At 40.8% G+C, this 17687-nt stretch overlaps 1 protein-coding gene across 3 annotated transcripts in view; it reads right to left on the reverse strand.

The window, feature by feature from the left end:
• ST18 (ST18 C2H2C-type zinc finger transcription factor) overlaps positions 1-17687 on the reverse strand; it is a 240991-nt gene that overhangs the window by 13049 nt on the left and 210255 nt on the right. For all 3 annotated transcript variants that reach the window (XM_039527204.1, XM_039527205.1, XM_039527206.1), the window contains 4 exons: positions 16565-16810; positions 9249-9364; positions 4508-4570; positions 3644-3712 (listed from right to left, as the gene is read on the reverse strand). In XM_039527204.1, coding sequence (XP_039383138.1) covers positions 3644-3712; positions 4508-4570; positions 9249-9364; positions 16565-16810 — 494 coding nt within the window. The remainder of the gene's footprint in view (positions 1-3643; positions 3713-4507; positions 4571-9248; positions 9365-16564; positions 16811-17687) is intronic.

Genomic DNA, 17687 nt, shown 5'->3' on the forward strand with positions numbered 1-17687 from the left:
GATGTCAGACTTACAATGACCGGCACATTTTTCAATATAATCTCCATTTTATAGATGGGGAAATTGAGGCTGAGAAGTTATGTCACTAAAGGTCACAGGGAAAATCAACATCATCGCCAGGAGAAGAACTCAGGAGTTTCTGTTTTTTAACTCTGTACACAGAAAGGAGACCACGTCTGTTTTACATAGGATATAACTGGGTATTTTATTTGGCAAGTGGGCCTTGATTCCATTTTAGAGTTCAGGGTTTTTTTTGCGTGCAGCAAACAGAAGCCTTCAAATCTGAAAGTTTAATAACAAAATATTTCAGCATCCTAATGAAAGGAATAAACCTGTATCTTACTGTTCTGACCATACTTTCTCACTGGTGCTCAGATTGAATTGACATGTTGGCTGTGCCAATGCATGTGGGTCTGATCTAAAGTCTACTGAAGTCAATGAGAGCCTTTTCATTGACTACAATGGGCTTTGGATCAGGCGCTTGCTGGATGAGTGGCAGATATTTAGGTTCACAATTAATCTTGTACATATTTGAAGGGATTTTCTCTTTTGCCGTAAGTGTCCCTTTTAAAAATTCAGGAAGAAGAAGCACACCTAGGCGTACAAAGCAGCACTAACAGCACAAGGAAAACATTTACCTTCAGATGCTGTGCCAGGCATTTGTACAGTTTTGAGTACTAAAGCTAAGCCTCCCCAAGAGCCTTTGAACACTATGTTTTTTCCAGAGTATCAGAATTACAGGAACAGCTGTGCCAAGTAACCTTGTACTGATCCACTATGGAAATTCACATTGTTCAATAACTCTCTACACGTCTCAATGTCTTACTTGTGGTTGGGTGATCTAAGTAGAGGCATACTGGGATACTGTACTAAACACCTAAATATACAGCTGTAAACTCTCTTTTAAAGGTACAGTTGCGCCTTTTAGAAGTGTATTATTCTATTTTTTTTACTGCATCAGTATTTAAACCATGATAGCTGGGGGATCAAGTTGGTTTAAAGAAATGATAAAGAACTAACTTATATTGGTAATTAATCACAGGAACAACTGATCAAGGGACATAGTGGATTTTCCATCACTTGAACTTTATAAAATAAGACTAGCTGTCTTTCTACAAGATATGCTATAGCTCAAACAGAAATTATAGGCTTGATGCAGAAATTACTGGGTGAAATTCCAGGGCTGTGTTATGTGGGAAATTAAGCTAGATGATCATAATGATTCCTTCTGGCCTTAAAATTTGTGAACCTTTATTATCTCAGGCACCAGGTAAGATATTCTGTACTAGTCCTTTTCTGTAGTACTCTGTGTACCATTAAGCCTCTAATTTTAAATGTCTTCAATCTGACTAAAGTAACCACTTTTAAAATCTGTCCTTCACTGCAAACTGTAGATTAGTTGAAAATCAGAAAAGGTATCTTGCTGGCTTAGTGAGTCAAAATAGAAGGCAAAAGTTTAACTTGATCATTGCAATTAAATGTGAACATTATTGTAAAAATATATGCATCTGTTCTTTTTGATGCCATATATATCTGTATAACTATGTGAAATAAAACTAGGACGATGGTCACTGGGGGCTTGATCCTGCAAATACTTGTGCATCTAAGGATATAGCTGCATTGCAATCAGTGTTTGCAATGTAAACACACCATGAGGTTTTTTACTCATGTAGTCCCTGTGAACTAAAAGGAAACACTGATGTGAGTATAGCTACACAGTTGCCGAAGTGTTTTCAGGATCTGGGTTTAGGGTTTCTTTTCTTCTTCCTTCTTCCTATATATTTTTTTCTAGACAATGCTGTAGAAAAATATACCTTTTTTAAAATGGGGTTTTATTTAAAATTGGATAGAGCAAAATTTGTTTGATCAAACCTGAAGCTGGATGATCTATGTATAGCAAATAATTTTACTGGACCTTTTTTCTCTTTTCAAATGGTCTGGGAACAAATTTTGAGTTTTACTATTTTGCTAGTTATTTGAAATTCGACGCTGAACACTTCATGCAACCTATTTCTGCTTATGGGCTATTTGTGAACTTTGACTATGTCTTCCATGACTCACTCGTTATTCATAGCATGTGGTTAGTAACTCAGGTCACATGCTGTTGCTTCTCTTTCCTTATTACACAACTGAAACTTTATAAGCTTTAGTTAAACAGTATCTATGTGGGTATGCAAATGTCACTGTTCACCTGTGACTATGTGGGTTTGCATGCAGAACAGCCATTTATTTTGTTTGTGTGACCACCCATTCAGGTCTGAGTTCATGGAAAGCAAGTAAAAGCGCTGAATCAGCGACCCATTTAGGAATTGGCACCGTTTTCACAAATCTTTGTTCTGTCACTCTTTCCACAGCTTTATTCAAACCAAACGTTGAGGAGGTGAGTTCAGCAGACCCCAAAGCCGAAATGTCATGCCACTGTGTCAGCACCTCAGTAATGTCTATACTCTGAGAACAGCTTTCACCTCTTGCCCACATAGCTGGCCCTTTCCTACCACCTTTGCTGTGTCCCTAGAGAGCAGGCTTTCCTTGGCTAGGGTCACACAACATATTTTTTACAATGCAGGGCACCCACCTGAATATCATGACTGGAAGTGTCATTGTTTTGTTTTGGGAAGCTGACAAACTTTGTAGCTAAACCCTGAACTAAAACCTGGATTTGGCCACCTGTACTTGAAACGCCATTAAAGCAGTGTAGACGTACCATCATCAGAACTTACTCTGCTCTATTTGGACTGACGGTGACTCCAAATATGGGCAGGGTGTACAGGCCCACAAACCCCCCTGACGTACTAAGCCATATACAGCAGGACCCCATTTACTGATGCAAAGAGAAAAGAGGGCTGGCAAACCTGTCAAAAGCTACATCTACACTACAAGCAGGGGAATCACACCCCTTGCTTGCAGTGTAGATATAGCTAAAAAGCACCAACCATCCTTTTACTTCACTCCCTTCTGTTGACAAAAGCCGTACATTAACTAAGTGATTGGCTGCCAATCCCTCTCCTGACTCCCATGGCCAGCTGTGCAGATTACTGAGGTCTGCTTAAGCCCCTATACATCTGCCTATCTACTGGGGCCTGCAAAACACTTTTGTGTCATTTCATGGTGAGAAATATGCAACACTGATTCATATGATTTGACGGCTGCCTCAGTGACATTAAGCTGAAGGTATCTATCTAGTGCTGGAGGATGAAGACTGAAGATTTGCAGGCTTGGCTTGTTTTGGTTTTCAGATGTCTGAATACTTATCCTAACCCCTTTGATCTAGAAATCAGACGGGGTATTTTGTGAGATCAGATTCTTTGTAAGACTTTGGTACTTCCTGGCTCCAGCTGGTTCAGAAATACCATCAGAACAGCCTCTCTTTCAACATTCGGAGTATCTGCACCAGGTTTGGGGTAGTGTATGGAGATGAAGAGGTGCAAAAACATGAAAAACAAAGAAAAGTGAGCTCAACTTTTCTTAAAGGCTTTAATTTCAATTTGTTTTCACGTTTGGGACAAGGGGTTGAACTGGCCTTTATTTTACAAAGATCAATTCTCTCACCTATTAAATAGCTGCAGTTGTTTGGGAAACATGCCAATATGAGATGAACAGCCATCACCAAACCAAAGCCTTTTTTTCTATTGTCATTACTTACTTAAGCTCCTGAGAGTTGGCAGCCATAAGGGATTTTAACGTCTTGTCGGCTAATGGGCACCCGGAAACACTAAGGAAAACAGATGTGAAACATGTTTTCTTCAATATGCTAAAACAGAAAATGATTTTTCTAGAAAAGCATTAATTATTTATTATGGAATAGAAACAGCCCCTCCTTCCCCCAAAACAAACAAACAAACAAAAAAACCAATTGCTGTTGGCAAACAAGAGCTAGACAATTCAGGGTAGTCATTCTTTAGATCAGAGCAGGTTATTTGCTCGGAGCCAAGTTCTGTCTGGTCCCAAAGCAGATATGCATGGAGCTGGTTAGAGTACAAAGAGCTTTCCCACTCTTTTGCGCTGCCAGCATAAAGAGCAGTAGTCCATGTTGTTGGGGAAAGGCAAGGACTGCTTCCTCCCTACACCCAAACAGAAAGGCAGGAGATGGGACCATTGTCCCAGCCCAGAGAGTAAATAGGGGGCACCCCACAAAAAGCATTTGCAAATCTGAGAACTTCAAAGCCACATGTATTAAAGTTTGTGGAAACCTACTTTTAAATCTGTATTCATGCCAGTGGTGTTTGCACACTCATCCACTTAAGGACGCACAAACAGTACCATATGATTTATCTAACCAATCTCAGCTAATCCATACAGCTTGCATAACAAATAATCACAGTGAACTGTTTGTAATCAGCTAAAAAAACCTTGTGAGATATACAACAAGAAAAAACAAAGGCTGAGTTTGCTGGGTACATTAATTGGCCGAAAATTATTGCCCAATATTGTTATATATAAAAATATTTGAAGCTGACTGTACATACAGCAGCTCTACTTCCTGTTATGAGTTTTTGTCATTTCTCACCTGCGGTGTGATGCATAGTTTCCTGTTACATGACCACTGCCATCACATCCTGGAGTTGGGCAGCTGTGTATAGAAAGTGCAGTTAGAGTTAAGAGTGTTTCCAAATTATGTAAATACAGTTCACCCTTCACTGCTAAACAACAACCTACCACATACCAACTTCACACCAACTACATTTGACATTATCTAAAATCAATGTTATCATCACGATGGTAGCACTCTCAATCTAAGTATGTGGGTTAGAACACAGTACAGTTGTGTAAAGTTTCATAACCCATGTGAATCAAAACAATTTTATGGATCTCTGGGTTAGCTGAAACCACCGTATGTTTTGTATAGATTTTGCAGTTATCACAGATCATGGTGCACTCTGGGTAGTTCCATTACTGCCAGCTATTTTTTATGACAATTCATAGATTTTAAGGTCAGCAAGTACCATTATGAACATCTAAGTCTGACTTCCTGCATAACAATAGGCCACAGAACCTCTGCCAGCAATGCCTGCATCATGCCCATAACTTCTGGCTGAGCTAGAACATATCTTTTAGAAAGGCATTTGGTCTTGAATTAAAGACTTCCAGTAATGTAATTAGGTGTCATTGTGACTTCCAGGACAGACGCAACTGACCATTCATCCAACTGCAGCCTGGAGTGAACAGGTTCAATTCCCTAGGAAGCTTCTGGGCTCTATTCAGCAATAACAAAAATGATGGTGTACATGTAGTACACTGGCAAAATTGTGCTATGTCTCCACTAACATCCCACGGGCTTCTACCAGCTAACTGACTTATTTCCTTAGCTCAAATTGCATAGGTGTGTGCTGCAATGCCACATCTTGAGTTCAATTCTTGCTGATGGCCCTAGTGAGGGGATCATAAATTACAAGATTAGTGTAAAGTGAGTGTAAGTGGCAAAGCACTAAAAAATTGCTCCAAAGTAGTAAAATAAGTGTGACTTAGGCTATGTCTACACTACAAAATGATATCGACCTAACTTATGTTGGCATACAGCTATCTTTGTTATTAAATCGCTTGTGTGCGTGCACATTTTGCTCCTTGCATCGGCGGTGCACATCCTCTCCAGGAGTGCTTGTATCGATTGCATTGTCAATGTGGGGCATTATGGGATTGCTCCTGGAGGCCAGTAACAATCAACATAAGCAATGTAGTATCTACACTGACACTGCATCGACATAATTACATCGACCGTGACTCTGTGCCGCCTGGTGAGATGGTGTTACTAAATCAGCGTAGAGAGGCACTTATGTCAGCAGGAGCCTAATTTATGTGAAGACACTTCCACAGCTAGGTTGATGCAAGGCAGTTTATGTTGACCTACCCATGTAGTGTAGACCAGGCCTTACTCATTGAGGCCTGATTCTCATTCACACTTAAGTCCCTATATACTGCTCTAGCAGTGTAAAGCAGAAAGGACAGGAGCAGGGATGAATTACGTGTACGCACGTTGTAAGGCTCTTTATGCTGTTGGAGTTGTATAAAGGGTCTTTGATATACCTGAAAATCGGGCTTTGAGGGGCTTATTCATTGTTGTTCTCTGAACCCTTTATATTGACTCAATCAGGGTCTCAGACCAGCCAGATGGGCTCCATCAGAGTTCTCCAGTGTAGAGGAGTCCCCAGTAGGCACAATCAGTGTAGCTGGCTCTACATCACCTCTTGCAGAATGGGTATGGCCAGGGTGTTTCTATGACTAGGCTATTCCAAGTTGCTGGAATGGCCCATTGGGGCTGTTGGAAATCATCCTCTGTGTATAGATATTTTTTTAAGAGCCTATGTCATTATAAGAACTTCCTCATGATGGAGACACTTGTACTGACTTGCTCAGTATGTTCTAGGCTCAGTGGGCACACAGTACATACTGTCTGTCCCCAGTATCATGTACGGATTCTTCATCCAATGTATTAAAAATGTTTCTTGTTTCATTGTCTGGACAGGTGCACTTTAAATATACACTGCCACTCTGTGTGTAGTGTATCTACTGTGTACGTGTTAAAATTGGATGCAATTGTTGTAAGTAATCTGATAATATGGTGAAGAAAGGACACCCAGTTATTACGAAAAGAAGGAAAATGTTTTTATCAACATCTGGAAATCCGCCCATATCACAAAGAAATAAACATCACAGAAGGAAAGACATTAGTGTTTTTAATAAATTCACAACCATTTTTTGTTGTTGTTGTTTTAAAAGAGGCAGAATAAACTCAAGCCTGAGGCCATTTAGGTCATGAACTGCAATTGCAGATACAATATGGTGAGCAGCCAATATGCAGATTGCACTACCAGAGGTGAAAGACTCACTCTACAGAGTTTTCCCCTAGGAAACGTAATTTCCAGAGACAGAGATTGAGTCTCACTGACTCAGTGCCACTGAGTCTGCAAAGCAAATAGCAGGACAAGGGTTGATGTCATGGAGTTCAACTGTGAATGAGTCTGCAGTGATGTGCTATGGACTATCATCAGTAAGTGGTGCAGACTGCTTTTGTCTTGAGGCGCCTACCAGGGTTGGGAGATAGAGGGGAAAACAGAAATGAAATATGTATACTGAGTCCCAGGTGAATATTAAATTAGAGACAGAGCAGTCTATGGATGTCAAAAAATGTTTTAGATGTTGACAGTGTTTTGATGTGAATCCAAAGATTTTTCAAGGAGCATGGCCAGGATTTTAAGACATGATTAGTGGTCTTGGGTGTCCAAAAAGAGACAGTTGAAAAGGGACTAATTTTCAGCAGGTGGATAATCAGCTTTTTCTGAAAACAAGGCCCCTCTAGGGATTCTCAAGCTGGACACCCAAAATCATTAGTTATTTCTGAAACTCTTGGCCTATGCATGCAAACTGGCTACTGGCATTGCACGTGTAAACAGACTGGTGAATAACATGACCTCCATTCAATCGTTTTAAATAATCTGCCTGTTTGGAAGGTCTCAGCTCTAATTCTTATAAAACTAAGTTATTAATTAACTTTCTTAATCAGCACATACACTGCTTTGTTCCCTGCCACTTGAGGCAAATCTGTATAAGTCGCAGTTGGTTTTGGTTTTTATTGTTTTTAAAAGGTAGGTGCCAAGTGACTCTGCTGTGTTATTCTATATGTTTCCACAACTGTGTTGCTTTATCAGATAACAAAATGACACAGTCTGTGTTAATGCTCAAAAGCTGCTTCATTTTCCTACTTTAAATCTATGTTTTTTTAAAAGGAAGTGAGACATATTATAGTTCAGATTGTGCAAGTAAGGGAACAGTCTGTTTACACTATAAACACCTTGAACAAGGACTGTTTCTTCATCTATGTTCAGTACAGTGCCGAGCCTGCTGTTACTGCATAACAAATACTGACAACAAGGACATGCAGAAAGGAAATGACTCTGAGACAGACACCCCACATTCATTTGTGGGTCGAGCTCTAGGACACAGGCCATCTTGCAAAAAATGAAGGAGACCGTGGGCCTGATTCTCCACTCACACAAGTTTTACACTGTTGTAACTTCACAGGCTTCAGTGGAGCTTCTACTGAGTTACAGCAGTGTAAGCGAGGAGAGAATCATGCTCTGTATATTGGGGATCTGGGTAGAGCAGACAGTTAATTATTATGTAATGTACAAGGCAGAGACTATTTTTTTCTATTTTGAGCAATGGCCTTAAAACACGTTGTCCATCAAGCACATTATGTTGTTCAACATCTGGAGTACATGGAATGTACCTGGGGACAATGCTGCTCAATGGATTTTTTTTACAGTCACTGTTACTTGTCTTACATTCAGCACCAGCATTTAACAAGCATGAACTCCTGTTATTTATTGTAAAGGAACAGCTGAGGTTTCTTTTAGGAATGATCCTTTAATCTAAAGCATCTTGAATTTATCCTCAGTCTGTATTATTCTCATACAAAGGAATTTGAGACTCTTGATTTAGTCCTTGAACTAAACTCATCTGAAGCTGTTTTCCTCCTTATCTTCCTGCTTGAGAACTCTGGGATCATCTGGTAATATGCACACATAATGTAATGTATGGATATGACTGCTGATTTTCCATTATCTTATAGAAGGGCAGCATGCATCTTAGAACTACACTCATGGTGACATCTACATGCCATTCTGACATGGACATCATTGTGCAGTATGTGTGGTAACCTCTGCTACCTTAATTGTCTTTAGCTATTATAGCTAAATCTTTTCTGAGTTTGCACATGGTTCTCTGCAGATAGGCAGGATTGAGTCCTTAGTGAGTTGTTTGTCTTTATGGGCCATATTTTTTATCAGCTCTGTTTCTTTTAAATCCTAGAGCTATGCCCTGGATTCCTACACAAAATCACTGCAGGGGATCTCCATGGAGGACAGAGGGGAATAAAATCTGTTTTCCAGAACAGTAATAGGAGTCTCAGAACAGCTACTCTGCAATCACTACTACAATCCACATGTGTAGTAGTGGCTGCTGCCATTTTATTACCTCTGTGCATGAGTGGTGGGGTTAGACAGTAAATCTATATAGTCATGAATCCTCCATCCAGGCTGACAGTCCTCTCCTGACTTGCCTTGACTATAAACCTCACTGCTGCCCAGCCCAAGAGAGCCACAATGGAACACTCTTGTGTAGGAAGCAGCGGGTGCAGAATTCCCCTGCACAGCTCCTCCAAAGCAGCCAACTCACAGACGTTCTACTGTGCTTAGTGTCTTTTGTCTCCACAGAGGAGGAGAAAGGAAAACAAGACATTTTTTGTGACTCACGTGATGAGTTCCTTCTTGAGATCTCTTGGATGGAGCTTGGGTTTTGGACTTGGTATGGAGACATCTCCTGGATACTTTTTTTCCTCCAGGTTTTCTGGGGAGCTCAATGGATCTTTCTGAAATATCAGATAAGAATGTCACAAAGGGTTTTCTCTCTTCCCTGTCTTTCTTATATTCAACTAATCTTTTGTTTTTGGGGGGTGGGGGGGAGGGAACCTCTTGAAGAACATACATGCAAAATTATCTAAGCTTTCAGCAGTGATGGAGATATGATAAAAGATTAATGCACCATATTTTCAGACATTAAGGGATAGATGTTTTACTGTCTGCAATGATTTATTTGTAAAATAATTCCTAGAGATCTGGAAGCCACACGAGGTCTTGAATCTGTATCCTGAGTAAACAGGGTTTATATTTGGAAAATGATAATGCTAATGAAAGAAAAATCTATAGAGAAAAGAAGGTGAAAATACAGCCCTTGTCCTGAAAGTTATTGAACATTTTGAGTTACAGAACCTATAATTTTGAAAGGGGGGATTATGCTTGTTTTCTTCTGCAAGTAAATCACTGTGCTACTGTATGCTGTACAAATAAATATGATTGTACCATAAACAAATAAATCATTAAGATGCAGTCTAGGAGATGTAAATGCAAAACTCCCTAAGAGTGTAGCATGAGGTGATGTTTTAATCTTATCCAAATACTAGAGTCTTGTTATGAAAAAAATCACAAATGCTCTTTGCAATTTTCTTGCAGAACCATAGGAATGGGTCTTCAGTTCCCACCTGGCCTGTTCATTTGTAGATAAAAATTTAAATGTTACCATCTGTTGTTTTGCTGTTTAATGGATATTATGGAGACACAGTAGTCACTCCATTGGAAAGACATTTTGGAAATCTGAAATATTGAATATTACAGTTTCACTTTCTGAAGACTTCTGTTTTTAGAATGTCATTGCTTCAAAATGGCTTGGTCTAGAAAGTTCAAGATTGTTTTGTTCTCACTGAGGACTAGTGGCTTTGAAATTTTTTTGGAAGGTTAAGTGGTTCATTTTGGAGAGATTCATTCTGAACACGTAAACCTTTGAGAAATCTCCAGAGTCCCTGGCAGAACTATAAAGTCTGTAGAATTCCCAGCTGGGATTCATGCCAGTTTATAAACGCCACTGGAGCAAGGAGACCCAGATAAGTAGGCTTTGCAGAAAAGGCTTAATAGGACCAGAGATTGCTGCCTAAGGTTGGGACAAGAAGCACTTTGGTCCTGCAAAGCTCCCTAGTACTGTAGGTGCTTCTGACATTGTACAGTTGACAAGCTCTCCAGGACCAGGGCTGGGGAATTGTGGCACTTAGAGGATCTCCAGGACTGGAAAGAACCACAGAGACATGGACTTATGTGGAGCTGATAAGCACAGAGTGAAGAGAGCAGCAGAAACTGGGGTGAATGTGGACTGTAAATGGAGCTTCTGCAGGGTTGCGGGAACAATTTGTATAATGAGAGTACTGAGAGCCATTCAAATAAACTGTAAACCCTGTACTTAATGGAAACCACTTCAAACCAGGGGGTGTGACTGCACACCTATTCCAGCACCTGTGAACTTCTGCCTAGTGGGGTGTTGCTTCTGATAAAGCTTCCATATGCTCCCCAGTTCTGGCAGCTCACCTACGCTGGTCTGTAGCTGATTCCTTTATATTACTTCCTTCTGCTTTCAGGTATTGGCTGTCTATTGCCTACTGTAACTCATATTATATATACACACATATAAACCTCGTCATATTATTGATAAATCAATTACTGCTAATTTTTACAACTGCATTTGTGAGGTTAGATTGTTTGGGAATCATCTCATATGCTACTATAACTAACAGAGAGTACAAATATTTTTCTTCATTTTTTTTCTACACAGTTTTTTCATGGTAATTATTAATACTTTTAAATGGAGGAAATTCAACTAATATTTTAGGTTTTAGGGATTTTGTTTTTAAAGGAAAATTTCAGATAAAGACATTAAAAAAGCCAAAAGGTGTAATTATCTATTACTTTACTTTACTTCAATTTAATATTAATATAACATAAATATTTATTAATTTAAAACATCATTAAAAAGTAAATATAAAAACCTACACCTGTGAAAGTAAATACAATTTGGAGTTAATGTTAAAAAGCAGCATTTGAAAATCAGGAAATTTAAAAAATGTTGTTCCAAAGGCTAAATATCAGAGTTTTGCCATTGATTTCAAAGGGGTCAGCATTTCTCCCATCACCTTGATCTCTGCCCTTTACTCTGACCACCCTTCCTTATGTACTTTTCAAGTGTTAACTGTTGACCCCTACTATCAGAGAGGAACCTCAGCACTGTAACTGCCTATGAAGAGTTAATCCATCAATAATCCATCATTAATCAGAAACTAGAGACTGGTACCTCCCTGCATCCTGCAGCAAGGGCCAGAGACCCCAAATAACCTCACAAGCCAGGCTTAATGTCCCCATTCTCCTGCTCCAGGTGGACTGCCTTTTATGTGTGTTTTATGTTGCCCTCTAGTGGCTGACTCACATAGAGGATAAGGGACCTATTAATGTTTCCATCAAAGGGATTTATTCTTTATGTCAAGTGGAAGATACCTGGGTTTGTTTGTGTGTGTAAGTGACTGATGTGTGCAGCACATACATTCATTAGATAATGTTGCTTGCAAGTTATAGAGGGCCCCAGTGAGCTGCTTGGGACCCTAAGCAATTGCTTAGTCTGCTTATGCCTAGTGCCGGCTCTGGTTTGAATGTTTTGACTTCCAAACATTTGGGTTTTCAAATGTTAACTATGAATTCCCTGCATTGCAATTTTAATAATTCCCTGTGTTGCAATAATGTAATAATACTTTTTTATATTAACAGGTACTTTCTTACAATCTTAATTCCACTGTAAATAAACTTTTTGTCTCAGATTCTTTGCAAAAGAAAGACGTTTTAAAGGGAAGCACATAGCATGAAAAAGGTGCTAATTGAGATTAAGGGGATACAAAAAAAACCTGTCTTTTTCCTGTTGACATTCTCTAGTATATTTCTGAAGAAGGACAGAGACAAACATTTAAACCAATAATTTCCCTTAATAGTTTGGGGGATACTGTTATTATTCAAGCAGCATGAAATCCTGGGCGCTGGGAAAGTTAAAAATTGCAGTAGTAACTAAAAGGGAGGCAAAGAGGCCATGCAGAAAGACACTGAAGTTCCTTGCATGCCAGGGGAGGCTGGAGGAGGGAAACTGGGCTATGTTCATGGCCAGCTGGTCCCTGACCATGCAGATCCACTGGCAATAAACACATGTATGGGCTGTCCATTGGCCCCTGAGTAGCTAGTCCTGCCCATACCCAGCATTAGCAGCTGCAAGCTACTACTGCAAGTTGGAGCGGATAATTCTTTCCTTGGCTTCACACATATAGGGATGAGCATGTAGACCAGGTACCTGGGCTGTGCACGCCTCTATTGGATTTCATATTTACTGTGTGACATAAATACTTTATAGAATGGGTCAAAGAAACTCTCCCCCATCATCCATCCCCCTTTTTTTTCACTTATGGTAACAGAAAATGGGTGGATACTTATCTCAGCTAATTAAGTGCAGAGTACAATTTCTAGACAGCAGAGTTAGAATGAAAAGTTATTAGAATTCTAAAGCATATTAGATTTTTAAAAAATCAGAACCAGAGGTCCATTTTCTACAAAGAGTGTGTGTGTGTATTCATGCATGGGCACAAAAGAAAGCAAGCGAGTAATGAAATTCCATTAATGTACAGATGGAAGTTTATATTGATTTCAGCAAAGACCAGAACATAATGGTAACATGAATAACAGATAATAGCATCTGGCACTTTTAACATTTTTAAGCCCTGAAATCTTTGGAGAACTGACAGTTGAACTAAACTGACAGCTCTGGTTATTTCTCGGTGCTTTCCTTTTTAGAGAGATGTTGAGCTTTTTCCAAATTCAGAATATTTTTTTTAGGGGGCATCTGGACAGGCTATTTCACTAAGAGAGAGAAAGACAATATTTTCTGGAAATTACCACCAAAATTAAGCAACTGTTGTGCATATGAAACAGATAACAATGAATTAGAAATAGATATTATCATTCATTTGCTTTGCATGGGGATAACTGCCAGGCTTCTACTTGCAAAACAGAACCATTGGCCCGGAGACCATTGGACACATCAGTGTTCTCTGGGAGCAGAAGAGCTCAGAGCAGAGGTCTTGGGCCAGATCCCTGATTAGGGACAAATTGCACACAATGTAGTCCATTGAGGTGGTGGGGTGCAAAGATGGCTGTATACTCAACTTTGTGGCCTCCTCAGTGATGTCACTAATGCTGTTTATGCAGTGCCTGGGGCCAGTCCCCATGCCACAATTGGCCAAAACTGCAGTAGGGGAACAGCGTGGCATGGGGTGTTCTATCCGTGCCCTCTTTCCTCTAGCCATGATCCCTATTCTATGCTACGCTGGCAGCAGGGAGGAGGAGTGGCATGAGAGCTCTTTGCCAGGTCTGCAATACCAGTGGATTCCCTGGCACTGGGACAATTTCCTCAAGGCTGGATACACCTGCTGGCAGTGCAGCACAAAGGGGCCATATTGCAGGGAAGAATCTGGTCCTCTTACTCACTACATAATTTAAACCACTCTCCAGCCACTGTCTGTCTTTTCTCAATAAAAATTGTTATTCTAGACGCTTAACCCTGGGTTACAGATCAGCATCAGCACAGTGGGGATCACAGCACTTAGCTCTCCAGGACACGACAGCTCCCATAAGACCACCTAACACTTGGCAGCCTGTCTTGTGGAGTCTCGTCATGGCAACTGTCTGCACCCACAGGGCTGCCAGAAGGGGGGCAAGTGGGGGCAATTTGCCCCAGTCCCCGGGCCCCTCAGGGGCCCCCAAGAAAATGCTCCGGCCCTGGCCCTGTCTCCGCCTTCTCCCATCCCCTGGTGCCTCAGCGCACCGCATATAGGAGCGTCCCTGGACAAAGCTAAAGTGGCGTGGCTCAGGCGGTGCCTGAGCTCTGCCCCGCTCAGAGCCATGTGGTAAGGGGGCGGGGCTGTGAGCTCCGGGGCTCCACTGGAGTCACGCCGCTGCAGCGCTGTCCAGGGCTGCTCCTGGATGCGGCTCCGGGAAAGGGGGGAGATGGGGGTAAGCAGCATGGCAGGGAGCCGGGGGGGGGGGGTTGGCTAAGGGGCAAGGAGTCCTGGGGACAGTCAGGGGACAGGGAGGGGGCAGAGGTTCTGGGCGGTGGTCAAGGAAGCCAGAAGAGTATCAGAAACCTGGAAAAATCTCTGACTGGATGGGCTCAGGCATTTGGTCGCAAGCTGAGGTGGTTCAAAGGTTTGAGATTTTTTTTTAAGCAGAATTGTTTTATTGTTTCTTTAAACAAACACAGCAAGCACACACACACACACACTTCTGAAACCCCAAACCATGTTCAGGTTTTGGCAGACTAATTTCAGCTTTTCAATTAAAAAATCCACAACAAATTTTGAAGGAAAGCAGACATTGTCCGTGATTTTTTTCTGCTTTTTAAAAACCCCTAGTTTTCAATACAAAAAAAGTTTTGACGGAAAATATTTGTCCAACCCTTCTAATGAGCTTTAGTGCCTTTTAATGAGAACCAGTGATACCTTGTAAAGGTGACTTGAAAGGAAGTTCTCTCAAAACTGGGTTTGTGCCGAGATGCGGAAGATTTTTAAATGTTTATTTTTCCCACGGCTTCTCGGGGGGGGGGGGGCAAGTGGGGCAATTTGCCCTAGGCCCCACAGGGGCCCCCACGAGAATATAGTATTCTATAGTATTGCAATTTTTTTTTTATGGAAAGGGCCCCTGAAATTGCTTTGCCCCAGGCCCCCTGAATCCTCTGGGTGGCCCTGTGCACCCATCCTGAGAGTTTTCTATTCACATGACTGATACCCTTTTTCTTCCAGGCATTTTGAAATACTAGAGGTGAATCCCCATCCTCAGCTCTAGCTAGATCTATCCTTGTTGAATATGTTACTTTATTAAAGTTCACCAATGATGATAATTCAGAAAAAAACCCACTTCTATAATAACTACAATGCTAAAGTGCTACTTTTCTGCTTCATGCAAATACAAATGGGAGGGCCATATATTTGACCCTGAACAAATTGCCAGATCTGAACTATGGGGAACTTTGGGGCTGGAACAGAACTCTGCAACTCAGGCCCATCTCTGTCCATTACCAAGATTTCATTTAGTTAGCTGCCTATGCATATTCTTCACTATGATAACAAATCCAACCAAACCTTCTCTGCACCCTATTCTGGCAGGTAAGTTCAGGAGAAACTTGCAGCCAAAAAAAGGAATGAGAAAACCAAAGGACACTATGCTGCCAGCAGTCAATAAAAAAATACACAAAAGGGGCAAAACAAAGACACGACAGCTACCATACGACCAGCTAACATCTGGCAGCCTGTCTTGTGGAGTCTTGTCATGGCAGCTTCCTGTACCCATCCTGAGAGTTAGTTTTGGGTCATTTATTTAGGTTTTTGTATTTTGGGACTATTTATTTCAATTGATGTTCCCTAATTCCAGCAATCTATTGGGGAGTGTGCATTTCTGGAATTTTAATCTTTGGACCCTGCAAGACTCGCAATGGGATGATGTGAGCAAAGCACACCTGAAATGTGTCAAAGAAATGATAATACTTTGTCCCAGTGAAAAATTATTGTAGGATTTCATGCCTGTATTTATACATACCCAAACACAGAAATGTCTGGAATGCACAAAATAATAAAGTTGCTTGGAAGAATTACATTGCACTTCAAAATTATAAGGTTACTTGGACATTTTTAAAAAGACCAAAAATATATTACAGTGAGGTAATGACCCTCCAGACACTGGAGAGTAGGGATACATTTTCAAAAATGGGTTCTAATTTTGTATACCTTAGGTTACACAGGTTGAGAGACTTCCATGCCCCATTATTCGAGTTAAAATGAACAGTTGCTTTACAAATGCCCAGCAGTTCTAAAAGTAAGGCGTTAGGGCCAAGATTTTCAAAAGTGACTAATGATTTTATGTGCTCTATTTGAGACACCATTAAAATTGGCCTGATTTTCACAAACTGCTGAGCACCCACATTCTGCAAATCAGTCTTCATTAAGATGTATCAAACTGGGTATTCCAAATTAGTCATCACTTTTGAATATGGAGGCCAGGATGTCTCAAGCTGGGCATTCAAGCACCCAAGATTAGAGGCCACTTTTGAAACAGAGGGCTTTAGTGTCAGTTCTTCAACTGCTCTAACTGAAAAGCTGAAATGATACCTCTTTCTCTTCCTCTTTCCTGCCATGTGTCTTGCTATAGTTGATTGGCGTATCCCAGCCCTCCTGTTCACAGAGAGCCTGGTAGAAGGCCGCATTTACCAGAATGCTGCTGGTTTTGAAGGGAGAAGAGGAAGGAGTGGGAAGTGCTGCGTTGGAAGAAGTTAGAGGCATAACCTTGTCCTGGTTTCGGTTCTTTTTCATGCTCAAATCCAGAGTGCCATTTTCATCCACTTCTATCTCCGCTCCCTGATATACAACAGGAAATAGAGAAATGTTTAGACAATGCACAGTTTGAGGCTGCAACATAGCCATGTGGTGCTTTTAACGGATAATTGTAAATGCACGCTTTTATTTAAATTTATCTGAGTCTAAAACCAGCTTTTGGATTTACATCAGTTAATGTTTAATTCTTAGGCAGACTTAAGTGTAACCTCAGTAATGCTCTGCAGGCTTCTGAGCTTAAACACAGTAAGTAGCATTTAAATAAGATGCTTCTAAAATGTAAACTATACATGCTAAATCTGAGTTTATTTAAAAAAAGTTTAGCTTTAAATCTTCTTGATCTTTTTACTCTTAGAGAGAACTATGACCCCCATTCACAGTTAAAGCATTAATGCACTGTTTAGTTCATCAACAGCATTATTATTACATTTCCACCATCTCCTCCCTCACGCCCCAGAAATATTACAACATCTGTAACATGGGGGGCGGAAATGTGCTAAAACAGATGAAGGAGAATTTTTCCCTGATGTTTCATACATCACTGAAAATAACATACTGCCTTAAGCAGAATTTGACTTGGAAAGTACATTTAAAAAGATTTACTACAAAACAAGTGCCAGATTGTGCTATTAAGGCACAGACCTGCAATAGGAGCAGGGTAGAGCCACACCAGCATAGGGAGAGCTCCAGAAGGCACCATGTACGATTCCTCTCAGAGATCTCCAGCATATAGCATACACTCTCCTCTTCAATGGGCTAGTTCTGCTGGCTGGTACGTGTGTGTATCCTATGGTAGGCCTCATCCTTGCCACTCCCTCTCTCCTTATGTCATCTTGAGACCTGGTAGCAGGGGCTGCTACTGCCTCTCTTACGAGCACAGGGAAGGTAAGGCTCCTTGTTC

The sequence above is a fragment of the Mauremys reevesii genome, linkage group 2 (genome assembly GCF_016161935.1).
Source record: "Mauremys reevesii isolate NIE-2019 linkage group 2, ASM1616193v1, whole genome shotgun sequence".
NCBI classification, from domain to species: domain Eukaryota; kingdom Metazoa; phylum Chordata; order Testudines; family Geoemydidae; genus Mauremys; species Mauremys reevesii.